Here is a 23,218-nt window from a genome sequence, read left to right on the forward strand (position 1 = left end):
TTTTTATCCTATTAGTGACGCCCCTCTATTGAAATGTGACGCCCCAATAATAGACTTCATTCAAAAAGGAGTTGGAGCCCAGCTTGTTGCTAGGTTATCAACTAAAGTTTTGTACCAGTGATTTCACCAAAATAAAATAAAATAGAAAAAGTAAGAAAAATAGAAAAAGTAAGAAATATAAAATAAAAAAAAAAATCAATTTTTATCAAGGGATTGGCACATGAAAGAGAAACATAAAGGTTTTTATTGTGGATGCATTTATAAAATCAGATAATTTTAATATCCGGCTAGTTTGGGATCTAGGTAAATTATTTTGGGCCTATCACTACGTGATAAAATAAGACACTTTGAAGTAAAATAAAAAAAACCCTTAGCCAACTATTTGTCTTAATGACTACTTTGCTTCTGCGTAATTAGTGTTAATTCGATTGATTAAGAGATGTTTAATTAAGTTAACCCCGAAATCAACTAACGTTAATTCACCATCAAAACTCGAAAAATTTTGATTTTTTTTTCACGGAAGTAAACCCAGAATCGGTATATGTTCCGGGTTGATGTTTGTATTTCAATGTGTACAACAAGAATGGGTTTTTATGCTTTAATACATACACCGATTATCTTAAACGGAGCTTATAAATGTACATATAAACCGATTTTCTTAAACAAAATATTCATTTATAGTTTGGGAAAATCAACATATTACATAGTTTCTTAAATTAGCACATTAAATAAGACAATTCAGAATATAGAATCAATACATCATGAATGAATTTCCGAGCATAACGATACAACACCACATATTCATTGTGATGAATAAACATTCATTCCCCTAACGAATTCGACATAGACGATTGAATTGTTCCAGCTGAAATTAAATAAATTACGCTTCCCTGGCAATGTTATAATATAATAACAAAAAAAAAAAACAGACAAAATGAAAATATATTGGTAAAATGAAAACTTTAGAGCCTGTTTGGTATAGTTTTCAAAAACAGTTTTCTGTTTTTAAAAACAGAGAAAACAGAAAACAGGAGAAAACGCGTTTGGTAGGGACATTTTCAGAAAATGTTTTCTATCTGTTTTCTGTTTTTAAAAACAAAAAAATGAAAACAACAAACTATTGTTTTCTGTGTTTTTTCTTTTTTTCTTTTCTTTATTGTTTTCTTCTTTTCAGAACAAAGTAAGAGATGGGGGAATGACTGCAAGTGAGTCATGGCTAATATCACTATCTCTTAGACGAATCTTTACATTTGATCCGATTTAGTTGGTTTTCCTTGTTTTCAAAAACAGTTTACCAAACAATTTTTAGAAAATAAAAACAAGGAAAAAAGGGTATGTTTTTAAAACAGTGGAAAACTATTTTTGAAAACTGTTTTTCAAAACTGTACCAAACAGGCCCTTAGTTTTCGTTAGCTCATAAAGTTTTCGAAAACAACTTCCACCCCAGTTTCCTCAACCGATGTCGTCAGTGACATCAAAGCATTTATACCCAGGATACGTATATTCGTGATCTAAAATAAAATCCTGGAAATCAAATGGGCGGGATTTATGAAAATTGAAGCACCTTGACCTAATTAGCTATAGTTAAAGCCCCAAATCAGGTAATCTTTTATCTAGGTTAAATTTTCTTTTCTGAGATGCTGCCTACAAGTTGTTTGAAAAATTGCTTCAAATAATGTGATTAAGTTTTGTATTCTCAAGCTACTGAATAATTTCGTTTTAGGATTTATTTAGTATCTTACTTGATTCATTTTACTCTACTCGCCTTTTACCAGATTGAAGAAAATGGATAATGAAGCTGACAGATTTAGTAATCTACCAGAAGCTCTTATTCATCATATTCTTTCTTTCCTCGACATGAAATGTGTTGTCCAAACAAGCATTTTGTCTAGGAGATGGAGGTATGTATGGACTACTGTCTCTACTCTTGTCTTCAGCGTCAATGCGTTTGTCAGTCCTGGAACTGTACTACAGATGAATAAGTTTACAAGGTTTATAGACAAGGTACTCTTACTAAGAGGCATATCTGACATAAAGAAGTTTCATCTTCGGTGGGTAGACAACTTGTTCGATACATGTACAGTAAGAGAACTTCTGAAAGAGCATCTAAATACATGGATACTTGTTTCTCTAAGTCGTAGTGTTCAAGAATTACTGATACAGATTGATACTGCTGCTAATTATCATTACCTGGAAATTAGGTTTCCACATTGCCTCTTCAATTCTCAGTCGTTAAGGAAGTTGGTGTTAGATTTGACTGGTGAGGTACAATCATGTGTTCTTCTTCCTAACTCGATTGATTTACCTAGGCTCAAATTTTTGTCGCTTAGTTCATTTTATACTCAAGATGTGAATTCGATTAATAAGCTTATCTCAAGCTGTCCAGTTCTTGAATCGCTCGTCTTAAGAGAGATTTGGATAGAAAGCGGCAATGACATGAGTATCAGTATTGAGTCTCCTGAACTGAAACACTTAGAAATTGTAAGTGAGAGTGAGTTACATGAGCCCGAGTATCAAACGGCCAAAACTATCAGGTTATCTACTCCAAAGCTTATATCATTCGTTTGTAGTGCTTACATGGTGCAAGAATACTGTCTAGAGAACCTCTCTTCTCTAGTCACTGCTACTATTCAAATGACACTAGAAGGCAGCTTGCATTTAGAGGGAGTTGATTTGGAGCTTTCTGTGAAAGAGAAAAATAGAGCATATCCTAAGCGTATGAGGGAATTCTTGAAAGGACTTCATAATGTGGAAGAACTAACTGTTCCATCGCCCGATTTTGTTCAGGTATGGTTGCTTCCACCATGCATTGGTTACAATTTTTCTCATGTTTTCTGCCAGCCTTATAAAAGTGACAGTGATTGGACTCGTCAAAACATAAGCATCACATTCAAATACTTCTACCGATGACAAGCTATTGTGTCTTTTGATTTTTGACCAGATCGAATAATGGTAATATGTAATCTGCTTGTTATGTATGTACTCTTACAGTATTTTCAAACAGTTATTCATGAGGCAGATTGATTGTCTTCCAATTTGGAATCTCGAGCTCTCAACATCTAAAGAACAGTTTCATAGCCTAATGGAATGCTTCTTTAACCTTTTGAAAAGGACAATGTATTACCATGTCACTATTCTTTTCAGTTTTCATTTAGCTGACATTTAAGGGGCCTATTACTTTTTTGGATGATATTTTTCTTCATTCTGTTTGATGTTTATATACTTTCAGCCATGTAGAGTGTAGCCTAGGCGCAACACTAATAAAAATGATTTTCCAACATGTTTGCTAAGGTTCTCGGAGGATCTCCCAGCTTGATAGAGGTCCAACCCTCTCCTCAGTTCTATAATCTACGACGTTTGAAGTTGGAAACATCGTTTACAAGATGCTGCTTGCGTGCAACGATATACTTACTCAAAACATCTCCTTCTGTAGAATATCTGTTTCTTGCAAGATACGAGGTAATAACTTACCTCGAACTTTTGTGTGTTTGATATCGGAGCAACCTATTAAAGATCTCAAATATCTTATTATCAGTTTCTGTGATTTCTTGGATGTAGTCGGGCTTACTCGATATTGATGCTGATGGTGAATTGGGATTGGCATTGTCATGTCTAATGTTTCACCTTAAGCATGTTGAGATCAGAAATGTCCAAGGCTGTGAGAATGAACTTAAGTTTCTGGAGTTTTTGCTGAAGAATGCTGTAGTTTTGGAAAACATGGTTATGTCTTTTGATACAACAAGCTCACGAGATACAACTACCTCAGCTGATAGACGGAAGCTAATGAAGACATATAAGGAGAGGCTAAGAACACTTCCTAGAGCTTCGCTAAGTCTGACAACAATCTTCCTTTAATTTTATTAGATACCAGTTCAATTGATGATGTTCTTGTTCTTCTTTAATACAGAACCTGTATTTTTGTATATCCCTTTTATCGCGGAGTTGCTTTCATGACTATTTACATGAGGTTATTTTAAATTATAACTATCTTTTAGATACAAGTTCTTCAAATCTACCTGAGATCTAATGCAGTTGTTCTTCTTTGTAGATAGTATATATAAGAGTTGTCAGAAGTACCATGTTCCGTCTTTTCCTGCTTACAGTACAGTATTCGAAATAGATAAAGTCCAGTTAGAAGTGGAAGACTACTGATGGACGGAAAGTCTACCTGCTTGGACCTGTTGAAGACCACGCCATGAACTGAAAAGCAAGCATTTCCGGCCATACCCCCAAGTGCAAAGAACACTGCACAGGAAAAATAACTGCCAACATTACTAGGAGGATGCTTTTACTATTTCCACCCCAGCTTTTCTCAGAACATGGACACGTGTACCTTGCCCATTTTCACTTGCATAATTTGGGTCAACATTCCACTAACACATAAAAGTCAACGACCACCAAGATGGCAGTAACTTGTCTGATCACTAACTTATCTGTTCTCTGATCAATTGCGAGTAGTGATTTGTTTTGTACAGAGAGAGAGATGGTAGGATCACAGTGTTGTGAGAATCCACCAGGTTTTAGTTTAAGTTCAGGAATTGGATGTGTTGAAGATATTGGAGGTCTTGAAAGCTATACTACAGGTTCTTTGAGTTCAAAGCTTGGAATTCTTCTTGTTTCTGATGTTTTTGGTAATTACCCCACTTTGATTATTGCTTCTTTCCCTTTTAATCTCTTAAATTAACACTGATTAAAGATTTATAAAACCATGAGTTTGTTGTCTTTTTATTTGTGTATTCTGCCACGGCTTCTGCTTGCCTTTTCAGCCAGTTTTTTTTATCTGGAATTACGTGTATTACCCTCAAATGTGTTGTTCATTTTTGGATGTTTTCATTGGTGGGTTTGCTTGTATTGGAGTTAGTATAATCTGGGTTCACATAATTTTATTGGATTTCATTAAGTAGTATACCTTTGCTTCTGTTGCAGTATTGGCATGGAATGACAGGTCTAACAAAATTGATTGTATCCTTAGCTGATTTCGGAACTTCAATATATATTATACACAGTTCATTTATTTGCAATCATTTATAATCCCGCTGCATGCTTTATAATTTGACTCACTCGAACTAGAGACAGCTTGTTTGATTTTCGTGTAACTAAATAGTCTCAGCTTTCTTTTGCAGGATTTGAAGCACCTAACTTAAGGTATGTCAAGTTAAATTGATTCCTATGACTCTTGAATGCTTTATTTTGCTTCACTTGGCATTCAACCGCTTAGAATTTGATAAAATTAAAGTTTGTAACTTGAGATAAGTTTGGTAAATATTGTTGACTGTTAAATTAGGAATACAACATGATGTCACATCTAGTGATAACGTATATGTTTTCTAATATCAGGAAGCTGGCAGAGAAAGTAGCAGCCGCTGGATACTATGTTGTGGTTCCTTATTTCTTACATGGGGATCCTTTTACTCCTGGACAATCTCTGATGACATGGTATATGTCTCATCTAGCAGTTGGTGCACTTTGGTTTGCTTATTTCCTTTTGTTTTATTTTTTTCAGTTCAGCTTCATGTGAATAATCCTTCATCATATCTAAGGACAGACTTCTGTTCTAAAGCTAAAGAATCATTTGTAGGAGAATGCAGCTGAAGAAGCTAGACCGGTAATGGAAGCTCTAAGAAGCAAGGGCATTTCTGCAATTGGAGCCGCAGGGATCTGCTGGGGTGGTAAGAGTTAATGTGTATGTTTACCGGAATTACAGTTAACATGTCAGGTGTGGCATGGGTTACTAATTAAACCGGTTTTTCTGGTCTTTCTATAGCAAAGGTACTCGTGGAACTATCGAAGTTAGATGATCTTAAAGCTATAGTGATGCTCCATCCTTCACTCGTTACTGTCGATGATATTGAGGGTAGGAATTTTTGATTTGCTTCAAGGTTCTAGCATTCATTGGTCATTCACCATTAGAAATAACAAAGGTCATTTCGGCTTATAAAAATTCAGAAATCAAGGTACCTGTTTCAATACTGGGAGCTGAAAGCGACCATATTTCTCCACCGGAACTCGTGAAAGAATTTGAAGAAGTTTTATCAACTAAAGCTGAGGTAAGATGATGAAAATTTCATTGTGTATGAAATATTTTCAGGTATGTCTTTAGGACTGATTCGACTGAATACAAATCACTTCTCTCAATCTATCGGATTCTGCTGATCATGTATACATATATTAACAGGTGGATAGCTTTGTGAAGATATTTAATGGGGTTAGACACGGATGGACTGTGAGATACAACATCAAAAATGAAGAAGCTGTGAAGCGTGCAGAGGAAGCTCATAATGACATGTTAGAGTGGTTCTTTAAGCATGTGAGGAGTTCTTGTGTTTGCCGTAAAAGTGCTTTATAGCTACTATTGTAAGTCAGGGTTGATAATGGTGGTATTAGGCCAGACCAGAGTGTACATGCTTAAGGTCTTATAGGGCCATTGCATGCCAAAAGGTAAATAAAAACAGATTGTTCTTCCAGATCAAATTCTTCTTTTTAAGCACTCAGAGCTGTTTCCATTTTTAAATGCTACGTGGAGGTAGCTCTCTGTACAAGATATAAATGGCTAGCTGAAACCCGACCTGTGTGAGTGCATGCTGACTTTTTGAGTACTGGTGCCTCTTTCAAAGATGCAGGTTCTAGCACCCCTATTTCTGTCCTCGCACATAAGCTACTAGGTCTGCACAATGCGAGATATCTTATGTTGAAGATGTGTTGTAATTAATGGTCTCAACTTTGTTTTGCAGGATTTGAAGCACCTAACTTGAGGTATATATACAAGTAAAATTGGATTTCTATTATTCTTGAATGCTGCTTTACTTGGCATTCAACTCTTAGAAGCCTTGGTACTTTTTGATAATATTAAAATTTGAAACCTCTAGTGATATGTACACGTTTTCTAATATCAGGAAGCTGGCAGACAAAGTAGCACCCGCTGGATGTAAATGATAACATGCTTTCTAATATCAAGCTTTTTCCCAGTTTTTAAATGCTATATGGCGGTAGCTCTCTGTACTAGGTCTGCACTACGTGGCTGACTGGCTACAATAGCTTAACTGAATATGAATAGTCATAACAAAATTTTCTTCACTAAAAAATTTAAGATTTGGACTGCAGATAACATTAAGAAAGTAATCTAGATTATCTAGGTTCCTCAACCTATGTCATCAGTGGCGTCAGAAGATTTATAATATATAGAGTTTTTGGTCAACATTCCACTACAAAGAACCCAACAACCAATTTCTGTCACCATCTCTTTTCTGTTCATTTTTGAAGCATTAAAATAGTGTAAGAGAGTAGGGATTTGCATTATTGAGAGAAGAATGGCAGGACTTCAGTGTTGTCAGAACCCACCAGATATTAGTTTAAGTTCAGGAAGTGGATGTGTTGAAGAAATTGGAGGTCTACAAAGCTATGTTTCTGGTTCTTTGGAATCAAAGCTTGGAATTCTTCTTGTTTCTGATGTTTTTGGTACCCATTTTGATTCTTGACTGTTAAAATCTCTAGTTACTACTCATACTGCAAGTTATCTCATGACTTTTTGGTAATGACCCATTTTGATTCCAACTTTCTGTTGCAGGATTAAGTGTGTGAAGACTCCAAATGTTTTCAAGAGTTTTTTGAATAGTTGTTTAACTTCTGACTTGATCGCCAATAGAATTTTATAGAGCACTTGTTTATACACTGACGTTCTAATTAATCCATTTCATTTATGTTTGTGATCAATATCTGACATCCTTCATGTTCTATGCAAAAGGAATTTAGCTGACAAAGTTGCAGCAGCTGGATTTTATGTTGTAGTTCCTGATTTCTTTTATGGGGATCCTTACACTCCTGACAAGGATTTACTAGTCTGGTTTCAATCTCATGGAACGGTTGGTACACTTGGTTCATTTTTTTCCTCTTTTCTTAGTCACACGGTTGAGATATTTTCCTTAACAGAAATAATCATTTGTAGGATATGGGAACTGAAGAGGCTAAACCAGTTATTGAAGCTCTAAAAGTTTAAGGAATTTCTGCCGTTGGAGCTGCAGGGATGTGCTGGGGCGGTAAGAATCTCGACGATTACCAAACCTCTCTTTCTATCTTTGTAAAAGCGACCTGAATATGAACTGTGCTTTCGGACTCATCACAGGGAAAGTAGTTGGTGAACTAGCAAAGTCTGGTGATCTCAAAGCTATAGTGATGATGCATCCTTCACTCGTTACAGTCGATGATATCAAGGGTATGGGTTATTTTCTTTCAAGAATGAATGTCTCTGTTCCATGTTTTTTTAGTAAGTATTGATTTTAGTGTTAGAAATGACAAGTGTAAATTTTCAGAGATCAAGGTACCCATCTCCATATTGGGAGCTGAAGTCGACCAACTGTCTTCACCAGAACTTGTGAAGCAATTTGAACAAGTTTTACAAACCAAATCTGATCAGGTATGCATGAAAATTACATTGACATTGACGTTGATGCTATTACCCAAAAGTGATTAAGACAAGATGTGATCTTGTATGCATTTATAGGTGCCTAGCTTTGTGAAGATTTTTAACGGGGTGGAACATGGGTGGACTGTAAGATACGAAATCGAAAACAAAGAAGCTGTAGAGCATGCTGAAGAAGCCCATGCTAACATGTTGGAGTTGTTCTCTAAATATGTCAAGTAAGAGTTACGCGATGAACGTAAACACCAATATAAGTGTGCCAGACTAAAATTATCATCCTATCCGTAATAAAACTCATGTTTCACGTCATTTTTTATAGAGCTGGCAATTTCTGACCCTCCATGGAGGTAGCTTTCTGTAAAAGATGTTAAATGGCTGAAACCCGATCTGCGGTGCATACCGTTATTTTGAATATTGGTGGCTCTTTGAGTTTTATGAACATGCAGTAGTCCTGTTGCCCCATAACTAAAATATTCTTTACTCAAAAAAAAAAAAAAGAAAAAAAAGAAAAAAAAAGGGTTTGGAATGCAGATAATTTCAGTAGTCCTGGTTGACACAATAAAATATCTACCTTTTATTGTGAGGATGGAAGTAACCCTACCATTGTTTTGGAAGGTTTTTTTTTTTTTTTTTTTTTTTGATGTTGTTTTCAACCCAATTTCCTCAGCCGATGTGAGGAATTGAATTCCAGGGGAATCGGCACAATTCCCCGAACCAAACGCTTTACTTGGACAGATTTTTTTGATGTTGTTTTCAAACCCGGAATCCAATTCTCCTGAAAAGTTCGAGAGTGGAATACAAACACCACTGCTTTACTTGGACAGATTTTATATAGATTCTGTAAATGTTGGTCCATTCTTTTGGAAACCAATTCTAGGAATAGGATTACCCCATAATTGGATTCCTAGGCTTGAAAATCTTGAACCAAACGCACTAGAGTTTTTGTCCCACATGTGCCACTATAAATAACTCGACTACCAACTGAATTTCTATGACCATATTTCTTGTTTTCATTTTGAAGCAACACAAGAGAGTAGGGGATTTGGAGTAGAGAGTGTGAGTAAAATGGTAGGAATTCAGTGTTGTCAAAGTCCACCAGATCTTAGCTTAAGTTCAGGAAGTGGATGTGTTGAAGAAATTGGAGGTTTACAAAGCTTGGAATTCTTCTTGTGTGTGATGCTTTTGGTTACCACCCAACTTTGATTCTTGACTTTCTACTCATACTGCAAGTTAGTTATCTCATGAGTCATGACTGATCATATCTTTACATCTGTGTCCCCTATAATGGTTTTTGCTGGTTTGCGCGCGGCTAGTCAATAAAGCGCCCTAGGCGTGAAGATGTGTAAAACTTTTTAAATCTTTTCTTTTCAGGGGTGCCTAGGCGAGCGCCTTCTAGGCCCTAGGCGAAGGGCATGGCGCCTCGCCTAGCGCCTAACACAACATAGATTTGAATTGCTATTTTCTTTTCTTTTATTGTATTTGTTTTTTGGATATCATTAACCAATATTAAGAGAAATTTTGTCAGTTACATATTTAGGTTCTTGGAGGCTTTTGATTGTCAAACTAAAGATGGGTTCAGCTTTAGTCTTGGTTTAACCAATGTTGTCAACTTTGTGTTGCAGGATATGAAGCGCCTAACTTGAGGTATGCCCAATTTCTCTCCATCTCTAAGACTAATGGTTCATTTTTACACAACATTAGTTTTCGCCAAACATATCACATCCTTGTTGTTCTATGTACCAGGAATTTAGCTGACAAAGTTGCAGCAGCTGGATTCTATGTCGTAGTTCCTGATTTCTTTCATGGGGATCCTTACACTACTACCGGTGATAAGGATAAAGGATGTCTGGGTGTGGCTTGAATCTCATGGAACGGTTGGTTCATTTTTTTTCTTCTCCCGAGTCTACTTCAGTTCATTGTTCTCATATCAAAATTTACATTTGAGATTATGTCCTTGACACAAATAATCATTTGTAGGATGTGGGAACGGAAGATGCTAAAACAGTTCATGAAGCTCTAAAAGATATAGGAATTTCTGTTGTTGGAGCTGCAGGGATGTGCTGGGGAGGTAAGAGTCTTGATGCTTAGTTAGAGCTAACCTGGTGATCTATTTATAAAAGTGTTCTCTCAGGGAAGGTAGTCGGTGAGCTAGCAAAGTCTGATGATCTCAAAGCTATAGTTATGTTGCATCCTGGACTCGTTAGGTGGATGATATCAAGGGTATGGATTGTTTTCTTTAAAAGTGTTTTTGAGTAAGTGTTGATTTTAGTGTTAGAAATGACAAGTATGGTTTGGGCTTACTAAAATTTCAGAAATCAAGGTACCTATCTCCATTTTGGGAGCTGAAGTCGACGAAGCGTCTCCACCAGAACTGGTGAAGCAATTTGAACAAGTTTTACTAACCAAATCTGATCAGGTGAGATAACAAAATTATATTGATATTGACGTTGATGCCATTATCTGGACTTCATTGCGAACCTATTAGTGATTAAGATGAGATGTAATCTTGTATATGCATTTGTAGGTGGATAGATTTGTGAAGATTTTTGAAGGGGTTGAACATGGGTGGACTGTGAGATACGACATCGAAAACAAAGAAGCTGTAAAGCATGCTGAAGAAGCCCATGCTGACATGTTGGAATGGTTGTCTACATATCTCAAGTAAGAATGATGCGATGAATGTAAACACTATTATACATGTATCAAACTAAAATTATCGTCCTTTCCATAAAAAAACTCATGAAATTTTCATGGAACTGCCAGCAATTTCTGACCCGCCTGTTAAATCTTGTGTGAACAACGTACTTGGCCTTCCAGAGGTACAGAGCAGTAACCTTGTCGAAAACTTCTTGAGAAATCTGAGAACATGGAGTCAACTGGTTCATAATATTTACGGTATAAGGTAAGACACAAGCTTCACCCAATCCCTCCTTAAAGCGTTTGTTTGCTAGAAGTTTGAACAAAGTATATCAAAATGGAATCTGGGAATGAAATTAAAATGCCGCGTGCACAAAATCCGACTCATGGGCTTGGTGGCTGCTCTACGTCAAACACCTCAAACACGTGTATCAGCCACGTTGGTGTCAGTAGTAGAATGCAGATTTCCGTTGGTCAAATAATACGCACGATCAAAAGTTAACCCTAAATCTCCAAGATTTATAACAAGCAACTAGGGTTCACTCTTTTCATCTGCGTTAGATCTCATGATCTCGTACACAGACAAAAACAATCGAATCATGATCTCATCGCCCACAACGTGTTCTTCCCGCACAATGATTTTTCCTCTCAGAAATTCAACTTTTATACCCTTCTTGGCATGAATGTCCGTGCAATAGCACCTGTATCCACGAAATGTACCTCCTGTCTAATCTCAGTGAAATCCCATATTCTTTTGAATAAATGGCACACAGAAGTGAAGTTTATGCTACGAAAACACTATACCCAATTTAACAGTAAACAGAATTTCTTAACGCAGAAGATCTTCTTTGTAATTAGGAATACACCATGCTTTCACACTGATAATCCCTCTTAGGTTATGAACTCGGCAAGTTCTTTTCATTTATAGAAAAATCTATGTTATTGTTTTTATTTCTCTAATGATCAGTTTTATCTGTTGTTTGTTGTAAGTCTAATTCTTACTGCAGATGATCTTCTTTGTCATGTATGTGAGAGTTGCGATATACTATAATTGACTGATGTTTTTAGTTTCATCTCTTAGTTCTTTCAGTCAAACCAATATTAATTAGTGATATAATAGCTATATTGAATAAGGGTTAAGTGGCAAAATGGACACCATGGACAATAGTTAAAATGGGGCATTTTAATTTTTTTTAACCGGTCAACTGTTGCATGAATGCCCCAAAATATCCTTCGACAGAAATAGCACCGGACATGATTCACACGTGTGCTAATGTACCCATTACACGCGTGCAATGTAGACTGTTGACACGTGGACTTGACTGACACCTGTACCACATGTGTGGTTCGTTCGAGTACCACAATTCTTATCTTCTCGATGAGCCACAGAAATATCAAAACACAGAACGATAGAGAGAGAGAGAGAGTGAGAGATCGACAGACGAGGAAGAACTGTGAAGTTGCAGATCGAGAAGAGAAGATAGATGAGACAGAGAAGATAAGATCGGGGAAGAACTGTGAAGTTGCAGCGAAGAACATGTAACTTATAACCCTAATTTTGTTTTACGATTTGGGGTGTTCGAAACCCAACCTTGCTCTGCTGGTATCTGCGATTAAGGTTTCAGAGAGTAGAAATGAAATTAGGGTTTCATTAGCTGTAGAATGGCTTTCACCAAAGTTGTAACTAGGGTTTCAGGGAAACAAAATTGGGATTCATGGAAACAAAATTAGGGTTTCAATAACTCTAACAAGGGTTTGAATAAAACGAAATTAGGGATTAAAATGTTGGGTTTTTGAATTTTTAGCAGATGAAAAATGTTTATATGATTTAGGGTTTAATATATTTCAATGTTTTTATGATTTATGTATGGAATGTATCTCCCATGTATACTCAATTGGGATATTTCTCTATGGTGTGTTGTTTAATTGAATTAATTCTCATGCAAGGTGGAGCTAGAGCTCATTTTGTCTTGTTAGTGTGTTCTCACAAATAATCCTTGTTTAGGAAATTGCCCCTTATGGCTGCTGGACTACCAGCTGAGGGAAAAGATAGTTTGTATTTAGTTAGCTGAGATAGAAAATTTATTGCATTTAGATGTTTGTTTCGGGTTTGTGTAGTGTATTTACTAAATTGTCGAGCATTAGGGAAACCATTACAACCAATGTGAGGATTGGAGATCTTTGTATGTTTGGCAGAAATGAAGCATCTTATATGTAAAGAACACAAGATTATACACCAGACATTGTGTTTCACCAACCACGTGACAAATATTAAGTTTCAATAGTAATTACAGTTGCTGTCCTTTAGTGTACTTAAGGTCTACAGACTACAATCACAGGCTGACCCTAGACTTCTTGAGATCCTAGTGCAAACTTACCTGATCAAAATGCTCTAAGTTCTGCTGTTTTCCTTATGTGAAAACAGCAGAACTTGCCATCTCCATTGTTTCTTATTAATTATTATTCTTAGTGCCTGTCAAGCTTCAAAGTCGTTTATTTAGTACTGTTATGCAAAATTGTGTTAGGGTTCAGTATATCCTTGATTGATGTAGAACCTGGCTGATTTTACAGTGGGTCAGCATATTTGGATTTGGGTTTGGTGCAAAAGGGATTTATTGTTTAGTTTATCATGTTTTCGAGACCTGGATTCCTTTCTACATATGGCAGGTGTGTTGCAGTTCCATATATTTGTGATCGTATGAGTGCGCTGCTGATATGTATCATTCCCATATCATGTAAATTTTCGATTCTTTCCTACTGGAAGAGTCTATAAGATGACACTTCCAGCTGTCTCTAGATTGTATTGCTGTGATGGATGCACCTTTTTCCTTGTTCTAGTTATTTGCTAACATTCTTTCCTTGTTTCTCTGTGTTTTTTATGTGGTGTGTAATGTGTGTTGTTATCACTTTGTAGCTGCTGAAACTTCAACTTATAATTTTGGGTATGCATTCTGAAATGTGTATAGTAGATATGAAATGCAATAAGCATATTAAATCTGTTTCATGGCATTTGAAATCTAGAAATTCAGCTGTATTTGCAACAAGTAAGTAAGCTAGATTACAGACTACCAGTTTGTGTTGTTTTGTCAATAACTTTTAGTGGATGTTTTGAATTGTATAAGTTGCTCTTCAATATTTTATTTGCTGTGAAATGTAACTTGAAGTTGCCCTGACTTGCATTTACACTAGTTAGGTGACTAATGTAACTTGAACTCTGCGTAGGGACTTGTTAAATGTTTCATTGATTTGTTTTATTTTTGTTTAATGTTTCAGAATGGGTAGTGAAGATAGGGAATTCTGGATAACTGATGCAGGTAGAAGATTCAAGGAGTTGTATTGTTATGATTATAAAGATGGTACAAGTGGAGAAAAATTCATGGCTATGCTAAAGAGAAGATTGGTAAGGGAACAAGGTATGGATCCAAAACTTGGATTGTATTTATTTAATGATGAGGATGGGGATGCTGGTGATAAGTGTGAACCAGAAGGATGGGGATGAGTTCTGTGTTACTGTTGCACCAACAAAAAAGATGAGGAGGGCCTTGTGGGCACCAACTACTGCAACAACATCTGCATCAAATAAATCTACTGATATACCACTATTGTCAAAGGGAAAAGTAGCTGGTTCCTAGAAAAATGGTAAATAAATATACACCATCTTCTTCTTCACCTGGTTCCCAGAAAAAGGGTAAGACAACTGCACAATCCTCCTCTACTGCAGTTGATGTTGGTGCATGCTAAAAGGAAGGTGCCACATCCGTCTACTTCTTCTACACCTTCTACTTCCTGTTTTAACCAAACTTATAATGGTCCTGTTAAGATTTCTAGCCAAACAATCAACATTACTGAACCATCATCAAAAAGGGATAGAAAGCCTAACACTAAATATCAGTAATATCAGAAATGTTGGGCTCCTGTTCAATTATGTTTTTTTAGCATTTCTAGACCTATGAAGTTTTAATGGAAGACATACTAGTGTTTGAGGGTGAAAACCGTTTCTGTTGATTTCGGTAATTTCGGGTGCGTGGGTGAGAAACGAGTCTAAACCATAAACAATGTACTGCAAGGGAGTACTTTCGATTCAAGAGATCAATCTGTATAAATCCGTCCTAAACCGAGAAATGGTTGTTCCAGACTTACTTCAGTCACAAAGAGGAGGAGAAGGGTTGGTTTTGGGGAGGGAAGCGAAGAGAGTGTTGAGACCAGAATAGTCGATCCTGGAAGAGTAGTTGTTTTGTGACTTGCATCAGAAATTGGGAAGCTACCAGATGGGAAAGCTAGCGAAAATTTTTTGAGTGTTGTATGCTCCTGACCAGAACTTGTTGTTCGGTGGAAATAGGTAAGACCTATTTATACAAGTCGAAGTGAAACGTACTCTGGTCTCGTAAGAAATGGAAAACGGATGAGTAAATGGTAGGAGGTGGTAACCGGTAACGCCTGGAATTGATGTTCTATAAAAGAAAGTGTTTCACCATTACTCCCTGTATTTACTAACCGCCTCATCCTTATGACACTGTCTTATAACGGGCATAGTGTACGCCGCACGCTGTAAACCGTCAAACCAATACCCAATGAGCATCCCCCAGTTTTTTACATGTGTTGATGTCTCGAGTGTTTTCGTGGAAATCATGTAGCATGTTGTTGTTCGGCAAGTTGATCTTGTTAGACTTGCCGGCTCGGTGGTGACCTTCGACGGTCGAGATTTTGCATCTTGAGAGGAAGGGTAGCCGTTGATTATTGCAACCCTTCGTTTGGTAGCCAGTGGCATGAAAGCATGGCCAGTACGACTTTAATATGGACTAGTTTAGGTGCGGCCAAAAGTCAGGGTTTTGGCTTTGTTTGGGCGCGACCAAAATAGAGCTTGGCGTCGGGCCAAAGGTTGCCATGCATTAGATGGTAACCTTGGACGGCTAATATCTGCATCTTAAATGGAAAAGTGGTCGTTGATCTTCGCAAGCCTTTGTTTTGGTAGCCGCATATGGAATGCCAGCATGGTATGGCGCGATAAGGTGGTTGGCATGACATTGGCACATGTGGCATGGATGGCATGGCTTGGCGCCGTTTGGGCATGACCAAAACAAAGGTTTTGGCGTTGGGCCAAAGGTTACCATGCGTTGGTTGGCGACCTTGGACGACTAAGATTTGCATCTTAGATAGAAGGATGGCCGTTGATCGTCGCCAGCCTTTGTTTTGGTAACTGCATAGGGAAGGCCGGCATGGTATGGCGCGGCAAGGTGGCTGGCATGCCATTGGCACATGTGGCATGGCCGGCATGCCTTGGCGCGGTTTGGGCGTGACCAAAACTAGGGTTTTGGGCCAAAAGTTACCATGCGTTGGTTGACGACCTTGGACGGCTAAGATTTGCATCTTAGATGGAAGGATTGCCTTTGATCGTCGCAAGCCTTTGTTTTGGTAACCGCATAGGGAAGGCCGACATGGTATGGCGCGGCAAGGTGGCTGGCATGCCATTGGCACATGTGGAATGGCCGGCATTCCTAGGCGCGGTTTGGGCGTGACCAAAACTAGGTTTTTGGGCCAAAGGTTAACATGTGTTGGTTGGTGACCTTGGACGGCTGAGATTTTCATCTAAGATGGAAGGGTGGCCGTTGATTGTCGCACGCCTTCATTTTGGCAGCCGTGAAGGGAAGGCCGGCATGGCATGGCTTAGGCGCGGCAAGGTGGATGGCGCGGCATGCCTTGGCGTGGTTTAAGCGCGGCCAAACTAGGGTTTTGGCATTGGGCCAAAACTTACCATGCGTTGGTTGGTGACCTTGGACGACTGAGATTTGCATCTAAGATGGAAGGGTGGCCGTTGATTGTCGCACGCCTTCGCTTTGGCAGCCGTGAAGGGAAGGACGGCATGGCATGGCTTAGGCGCGACAAGGTGGCTGGTACGGCATGCCATTGGCACATGTGGCATGGTCGGCATGCCTTGGCGTGGTTTAGGCGCGGCCAAACTAGGGTTTTGACGTTGGGCCAAAGGTTACCATGCGTTGGTTGGTGGCGTTGGACGGCTGAGATTTGCATCTAAGATGGAAGGGTGGTCGTTGATTGTCGCACACCTTCGTTTTGGCAGCCGTGAAGGGAAGGCCAGCATGTCATGGCTTAGGCGCGGCAAGGTGGCTGGTACGACATGCCATTGACACATGTGGCATGGTCGGCATGCATTGGTGCGGTTACAATCCCAATTATCTAACACTTGTTTTCTAAAATTTTCATGGCTAAAACATGTTCTAATAACCCTAAATGGTTTATGATGATTTGCTTTAATAGGCTTGCAGTTTAGTAAAATCGGTGTGTGGTCAGAACCGACTCTAGGTAAGTGACTAACAATCGCATCAGGAAACATAATAGACCAGATATGAAAAGAGAGGACTCTATCTATTCTTTCTTTTATATTTTCATGACCTTCCCTATTATTAGACTAAGTAAAACGTATACCTTGAAACCTAAGGTCCATAAGTCCTAATTTTTGGATGTTGTCATGGATATATTTGTTAACATGAGTGTTATTTTTTCCACCATGCTTATCATTAACATGCAGGATAAAGTTCAGGTCTCCAATGATTACCCAAGGGGTATTAGGATTTTGATTGTAAAAGAAATTTATTTTATCCCATTGCATTTTTTCCCCTAATTCATTCAGAGAGCCATGCATACAAACAACATTCCAGCAATTATTGAAACAGTCATGCAATTCAAAAAAGCATATGTCAAAAAATTCAGAAATTCATATAGCTTTAATATTATTATGCCAAGCAATGAGCATCCCACCAGATAAACCTATTCTAGGAACAACTAGCCAGTCATGGAACTCAATATTTCTAACTAAGATGTTCATACTATCTTTAGTAGCCTTTGTTTCAGCTAAGAACATAAAATCAGGATTTTGTTTTCTGAGAATATATTTCAAGTGATTTCTAGTGAGAGGTTTTCCAACCCCTGCACATTCCAAGATAAAGGCTTCATAATGGTATTTAAAGAAAAAACTTTAGTAAGAAGGGGTAAAATAACTTGAAAGGTATCAGTATCAAACCAATTTAGAAACACACAAAAAGAGTGAAAAACAGATGTGTAGAAAAGAAATGGCATATAATATTGATTGCAAAATTTGAAATAAAAATTAAATTTGTCCTGAGATTAAGAAGAACCTGTTTAATTGGAAGGTTTTGAGTTCCAGCATCCACAACAAAAGCAGTTTCATACCCATCCATTCTAATATCATTGTCAGCTTCAAACACATTTGTCATCTCTCCTCCTCCAGCAGAGGTTTCTCCTAACTCCATATTGTGGACAGACACTCCATTCACCACCACTTCATTAGCAAAAACATGTAGTTCTCTATTAATTTCTTGCATATATTCCTCCATTTCATTAGCTTCCATGACAATATCTTGTTTCCTTCTTCTCTTATTAGTCCTGATATCATCTCTATGTATTTCTGAGACATAAGAAGCACTTGCAGAGTTTTCTTCTATAATATCCTAAATGACATGCTTATTGACCTCAATATCCACATCATTATTGTTGGCAATTTCAGTAATATCTGTCACATGCTGATTATCCAAGACCAATCCACTTGTATTGTCATTGCCTTCAACTACATTATTCAGCACTGGATCTTGAATTGCTCCTTCATCTCCTTCTTCTTGAATTTCCATATTTTGTTGTATAACCTGAACTAGCTCTTCCACTTGTTCATCAAAAGGATCTACACCTTGCATATTCAGAACTGGCACAACTATCCAGGCCATATTTGCTATTAAACCACAATAGTTTTCATTATGGTTGAAAACATAACAGTGTCTACAGGTTGCTGATGGAAAACCCAGATAAAAAATAGAAATCTTAATTCTTTCTCCATCCTCCAGAGTAATATTCACCTTTTTAACCAATGACAAGTTAACATCCAATCTGACTTTTGCTTTCACCACACCAGTTGGGTCTCTGTTGTAGATAATGATTGGTTCACCAGCCTGAGAATCAATAAGATGAGTTATATCATCTCTATCAAGATCAACTATGAGTCTAAATTTTATGTAGAAAACTTCAAATTGGAATATGGCTCTCTGCACATTCATATGGAACTTCCATGGATGTAAAACCAACAAGTATCCACCAACTGAGTGAGGCCTCTCCGTTAAAACCCTTTGAAAAATTTCCCTAGAATGAATTCTGAAAATGAAAACATTCCTCCTTCCAGTTTTGATCACAACTACTTCATTTTGTGCACCCCATCTTTGTCTAATTGAGTAACTCACTACATTCCTAGTGACTTCACTTTCTCTGCATACATATCCAATCAAAGCAAAAGAATGATTGTGTCTCCCTTTTCCTTGTCGGTTTACATGTTTGTTATTCCTTCTAGTAGCATTGTTATTCCTTTGTGAATTGTTATAGATGGCATCAGAAGAATTTGATGACGAGGCCATTGAGCTTAAAAAGTGGATTGAATAATTGGTTTTGCAAAAGATAATAATAGATTATCTGGGTTTTTTGAGGTAGATATACAGTTCCAATTTTGATAACAGGGAACTTTGGGGCTTATGAGTTCTTTGAGAATCTAAAGAATCATGGGATAGTATATAGATGATATTCCAGTGAAGATAAAGATTTGAATTTCGCCAAGTGTTTGCCATGATAATGACTTGGAATCGAAGAAAGAAGCAGTAGAAATTACTTGAGAAGAAAGCTGAGCTTCGACCTTGAAGAACCAAAAGAATGATTACTGACAGCAGCAAATTACAGAGAGGCGTGTGGATATAAGTTTATTGCACGGGAGATTGATGAATATGAGGCGTTTACATAGATTGAATCCCACCCAAGCTGAATAAAATATTGGGAATCTTCTTTAACTAACAATGATTTGTAGAATAAGAATATATGAATTAGGTAACCACCGCTTCAATTGCTTCAGCAAGGAAACCCTATTCCTCCCAATCAGGCTTGGGAAAGGAGAGAAGGGATAAATCTGAAAACAGACGCAATCACAAGAAAAACCGTGTTAGTTAGCTCGAGGTAATCATAAATTAAAGAAAATTATCAAAACCTATAGAAACTAGGGTTCCTCGTTTCTGTAGAGAAAAAAATAGGAGATTAAGACATTAACATAAAAACAAAATCGAAATAGGGATTGAGTATTCGATGTAAACAAGAGAAAATATGATCATAGATGTGCAGGAGGAAGGATTGACGAGATTCTGGTAAGAAAATTTTTCAGCGAGTCATGAATCGGGTCGCCCAATTTTTCGAAAGAAAGTCAATTAGGAGTCCACAAGCAAATAGGGCCCACTCTTACATTTGCGACTCCTCCTTCCTTAAATCTCTGTCTCTCTAGGTAAACAAAATATAGAACTCAACAAAAACAGATCTCTCATGATGTAAACAATCGAATCATGATATACTGTTCACCATCACCCACACTGTTTTCTTTTCACACAACGATTTTTCCTCTCAAAAAATCAACTTCTGAGCCCTTTTTGGTTGGATGCGCGTGCAATAATATATATCAGCATGAAAGAAGCCTCTTCAAGGTCAGTAGAAGGTCTACTGTTGATCCAACTCTTGTCTCTAGATGTAAGATACTCTGAAGTGGAGTACAATAACGGAATACTATACCCAAGTCATAGGCTCACTGTTCATCAAAGGTAGGAAAATCCTTGACAGTATATTGATCGCAAATGAGTGTATGGACCCAAGGATTAAATCTAAAAAGCATGGAATTATTTGTAAGATCGATCTCGAGAAAGCGTTCGACAACGTTAAATGGTCTTTCGTCGATGAAGTTCTTCGACAGATGGGTTTTGGTTCTACTTGGAGGATATGGATAAAGGGGTATATTCAGAAAATTCCTTTCTCTTTTTTGGTCAATGGTAGCTCTTGTGCAAAATTCTTGAGTGAGAAAGGTTTCCGCCAAGGAGATCCTCTATCTCCGTTTCTTTTCTTACTTGTTTCTGAGGTGCTCAGCATGATGCTATCCAAGTCTTTGGTGGCTGGAAAGATGGGAGGGTTAAATGTGAAGGAAGATGGCACCACGATAAACAATCTGCAATTTGCTGACGACACATTAGTGTTCCTTGAAGCAGATTTGGAGCAGGTCAGATATTTGAAGTACATCCTTCTCTCTTTTGAATTCGTTTCAGGTTTAAGTACAAATTTTAGCAAATGTAGTCTGTTTGCGGTAGGTGAAGTGAACAATCTTGATTCTATGGATACTATTTTCGGCTGCAATTCTAGTTCGTTCCCGTCTATTTACCTCGGTCTTCCATTGGGTGAGCATGCTCTTTCTAAATCTAAGTGGGATCGCGTTGTAGAGATTTTCAAGTCAAGATTAGCAACTTGGAAAAGAAGCACTCTTTCGAAAGACGGTAAATTAACTCTAATTAAAAGTGTGTTGTTAAGCTTACCCATCTACTACTTTTCTTTGTTTATGGATCCTTCTTTGGTGATTCAAAAAATCGAAAAAACAATTAGAGATTTCTTGTGGAACAATTCCGCGGAGAAGAAAAACGTTCACTGGGTTCGCTGGTCCAAATTAGGATTGCCTATCAGTAGTGGCGATTTGGGTATCCGTCACATCAGGTCAATCAACAAAGCCCTGTTGAAGAAATGGTGGTGGAGGCTAGGGAAGGAAATAAACGCTTTGTGGGCTAAGATTATGTTGGAGAAAATGAGTTTTTAATGTTTTGATTTTATGGTCTTGGTGGGAATGGAATTTAGGACCTTTGGGTCTCTAAGAGCTCTTATTCATTTTCTATGAGTAAATGAAATAGGTCCTTTAGTCCCACATTGGGCATAACTAAAGAGGAGTTCCATTATATAGCTACTCCTTTATGGATAGTTAGTAAAACAGTGTAGGTGGAACGGGTGGGGCAAAATATTTTGTTTCCACTAAGGGCTTGGACTTAGGGCTCGAGCTCGTGCTTGCGCCATGGACTTTGGTCAACCAAAACTTTCCTTTTTGGAAATTTTTTATTTGATTTATGTCCTTATCATTTTGAAAATCAAAACAAATTCTGTCTTAAATATGGGGGGCGTGTGAGCCGGTGAATTTATTCTCTTACCAAAAACATTTTTCTTAACGGATTTATTTGCATGGATGTCGACATTTTCTTACCATTTTTTGAATGTTGATGACAGAAATATGTCGACATCATGGCAGCATTATTTGGCATGCAATATTAATTCGCACATTAATGTACATTGATTTCACCCTCTCTGTTTTCCTATAAAAAGAAATATTTTGTTTCCACTAAGGGCTTGGGCTTAGGGCTCGAGCTCGTGCTTGCGCCATGGACTTTGGTCAACCAAAACTTTCCTTTTTGGAAAAATTTCTTTTGATTTATGTCCTTATCATTTTGACAATCAAAACAAATTCTGTCTTAAATATGGGGGGCGTGTGACCCGGGTGAATTTATTCTCTTACCAAAAACATTTTTCTTAACGGATTTATTTGCATGGATGTCGACATTTTCTTACCGTTTTTTGAATGTTGATGACAGAAATATGTCGACATTATGGCAGCATTATTTGACATGCAATATTGATTCGCACATTAATGTACATTGATTTCACCCTCTCTGTTTGCCTATAAAAGGAAATATTTTGTTTCCGCTAAGGGCTTCGGCTTAGGGCTCGAGCTCGTGCTTACGCTATGGAATTTGGTCAACCAAAACTTTCCTTTTTGGAAAAATTTCTTTTGATTTATGTCCTTATCATTTTGAAAATCAAAACAAATTCTGTCTTAAATATGGGGGGCGTGCGACCAGGGTGAATTTATTCTCTTACCAAAAACATTTTTCTTAACGGATTTATTTGCATGGATGCCGACATTTTCTTACCGTTTTTTGAATGTTGATGACAGAAATATGTCGACATCATGGCAGCATTATTTGGTATGCAATATTGATTCGCACATTAATGTACATTGATTTCACCCTCTCTGTTTGCCTATAAAAAGAATTTGAAACTTTCATTTTCATTTGTGTCCAGAAGAGCTACTATCCTCTTCTTTTCGTCTCTCTCCCTCTGTGTGGTCTTTTTCTTTTCTTCCGTGATTTACTGTTGAGTTCGTATGAGTGGGAAAGTATTGTAGTGCTAACAATACTTGCGACGGACAGTTTTATCCTGGATACAACTTGACCACAGGGTATAGGCATCATTCAT

The 23,218-nt window shown here is 37.6% G+C and overlaps 2 protein-coding genes and 1 pseudogene across 5 annotated transcripts; all 3 read left to right on the plus strand.

The window, feature by feature from the left end:
* Positions 1-1,416: 1,416 nt before the first annotated feature.
* On the plus strand, positions 1,417-8,913 carry LOC113278014 (endo-1,3;1,4-beta-D-glucanase-like). 4 transcript variants are annotated; one of them, XM_026526975.1, is made up of 14 exons: positions 1,417-1,601; positions 1,776-2,787; positions 3,292-3,459; positions 3,559-4,631; positions 5,124-5,145; positions 5,338-5,436; positions 5,579-5,669; positions 5,765-5,854; positions 5,947-6,047; positions 6,176-7,859; positions 7,943-8,033; positions 8,120-8,209; positions 8,307-8,410; positions 8,498-8,913. In XM_026526975.1, the coding sequence occupies exons 2-4, from the start codon at positions 1,786-1,788 to the stop codon at positions 3,853-3,855; spliced, it is 1,467 nt and encodes a 488-aa protein (XP_026382760.1). In that variant the 5' UTR covers positions 1,417-1,601; positions 1,776-1,785; the 3' UTR covers positions 3,856-4,631; positions 5,124-5,145; positions 5,338-5,436; positions 5,579-5,669; positions 5,765-5,854; positions 5,947-6,047; positions 6,176-7,859; positions 7,943-8,033; positions 8,120-8,209; positions 8,307-8,410; positions 8,498-8,913. The 4 variants fall into 4 exon arrangements, with proteins under 4 accessions (XP_026382760.1, XP_026382755.1, XP_026382748.1 ...); XM_026526981.1 differs by having other exon boundaries at positions 1,427-1,601; positions 5,338-5,455; XM_026526970.1 differs by lacking the exons at positions 7,943-8,033; positions 8,120-8,209; positions 8,307-8,410; positions 8,498-8,913 and adding an exon at positions 4,927-4,962 and having other exon boundaries at positions 5,111-5,145; positions 6,176-6,237.
* On the plus strand, positions 7,308-8,638 carry LOC113274499. The gene is made up of 4 exons (XM_026524141.1): positions 7,308-7,455; positions 8,120-8,209; positions 8,262-8,410; positions 8,498-8,638. The coding sequence occupies exons 1-4, from the start codon at positions 7,308-7,310 to the stop codon at positions 8,636-8,638; spliced, it is 528 nt and encodes a 175-aa protein (XP_026379926.1).
* A 170-nt stretch (positions 8,914-9,083) lies between the features above and the next one.
* On the plus strand, positions 9,084-11,128 carry LOC113278043 (annotated as a pseudogene).
* The last annotated feature ends 12,090 nt before the right edge of the window (positions 11,129-23,218 follow it).

Source organism: Papaver somniferum, chromosome 1, assembly GCF_003573695.1.
Source record: "Papaver somniferum cultivar HN1 chromosome 1, ASM357369v1, whole genome shotgun sequence".
Classification (NCBI taxonomy): Eukaryota; Viridiplantae; Streptophyta; class Magnoliopsida; order Ranunculales; family Papaveraceae; genus Papaver; species Papaver somniferum.

Coding starts and splice junctions, on each gene's coding strand:
- LOC113278014 (XM_026526975.1), top strand. CDS start 1,786: ATGGATAATGAAGCTGACAGATTTAGTAATCTACCAGAAGCTCTTATT. Junction 2,788..3,291: donor CATCGCCCGATTTTGTTCAG/GTATGGTTGCTT, acceptor ATGTTTGCTAAG/GTTCTCGGAGGATCTCCCAG. Junction 3,460..3,558: donor TGTTTCTTGCAAGATACGAG/GTAATAACTTAC, acceptor TCTTGGATGTAG/TCGGGCTTACTCGATATTGA.
- LOC113274499 (XM_026524141.1), top strand. CDS start 7,308: ATGGCAGGACTTCAGTGTTGTCAGAACCCACCAGATATTAGTTTAAGT. Junction 7,456..8,119: donor TCTTGTTTCTGATGTTTTTG/GTACCCATTTTG, acceptor GACTCATCACAG/GGAAAGTAGTTGGTGAACTA. Junction 8,210..8,261: donor TACAGTCGATGATATCAAGG/GTATGGGTTATT, acceptor ATGTTTTTTTAG/TAAGTATTGATTTTAGTGTT.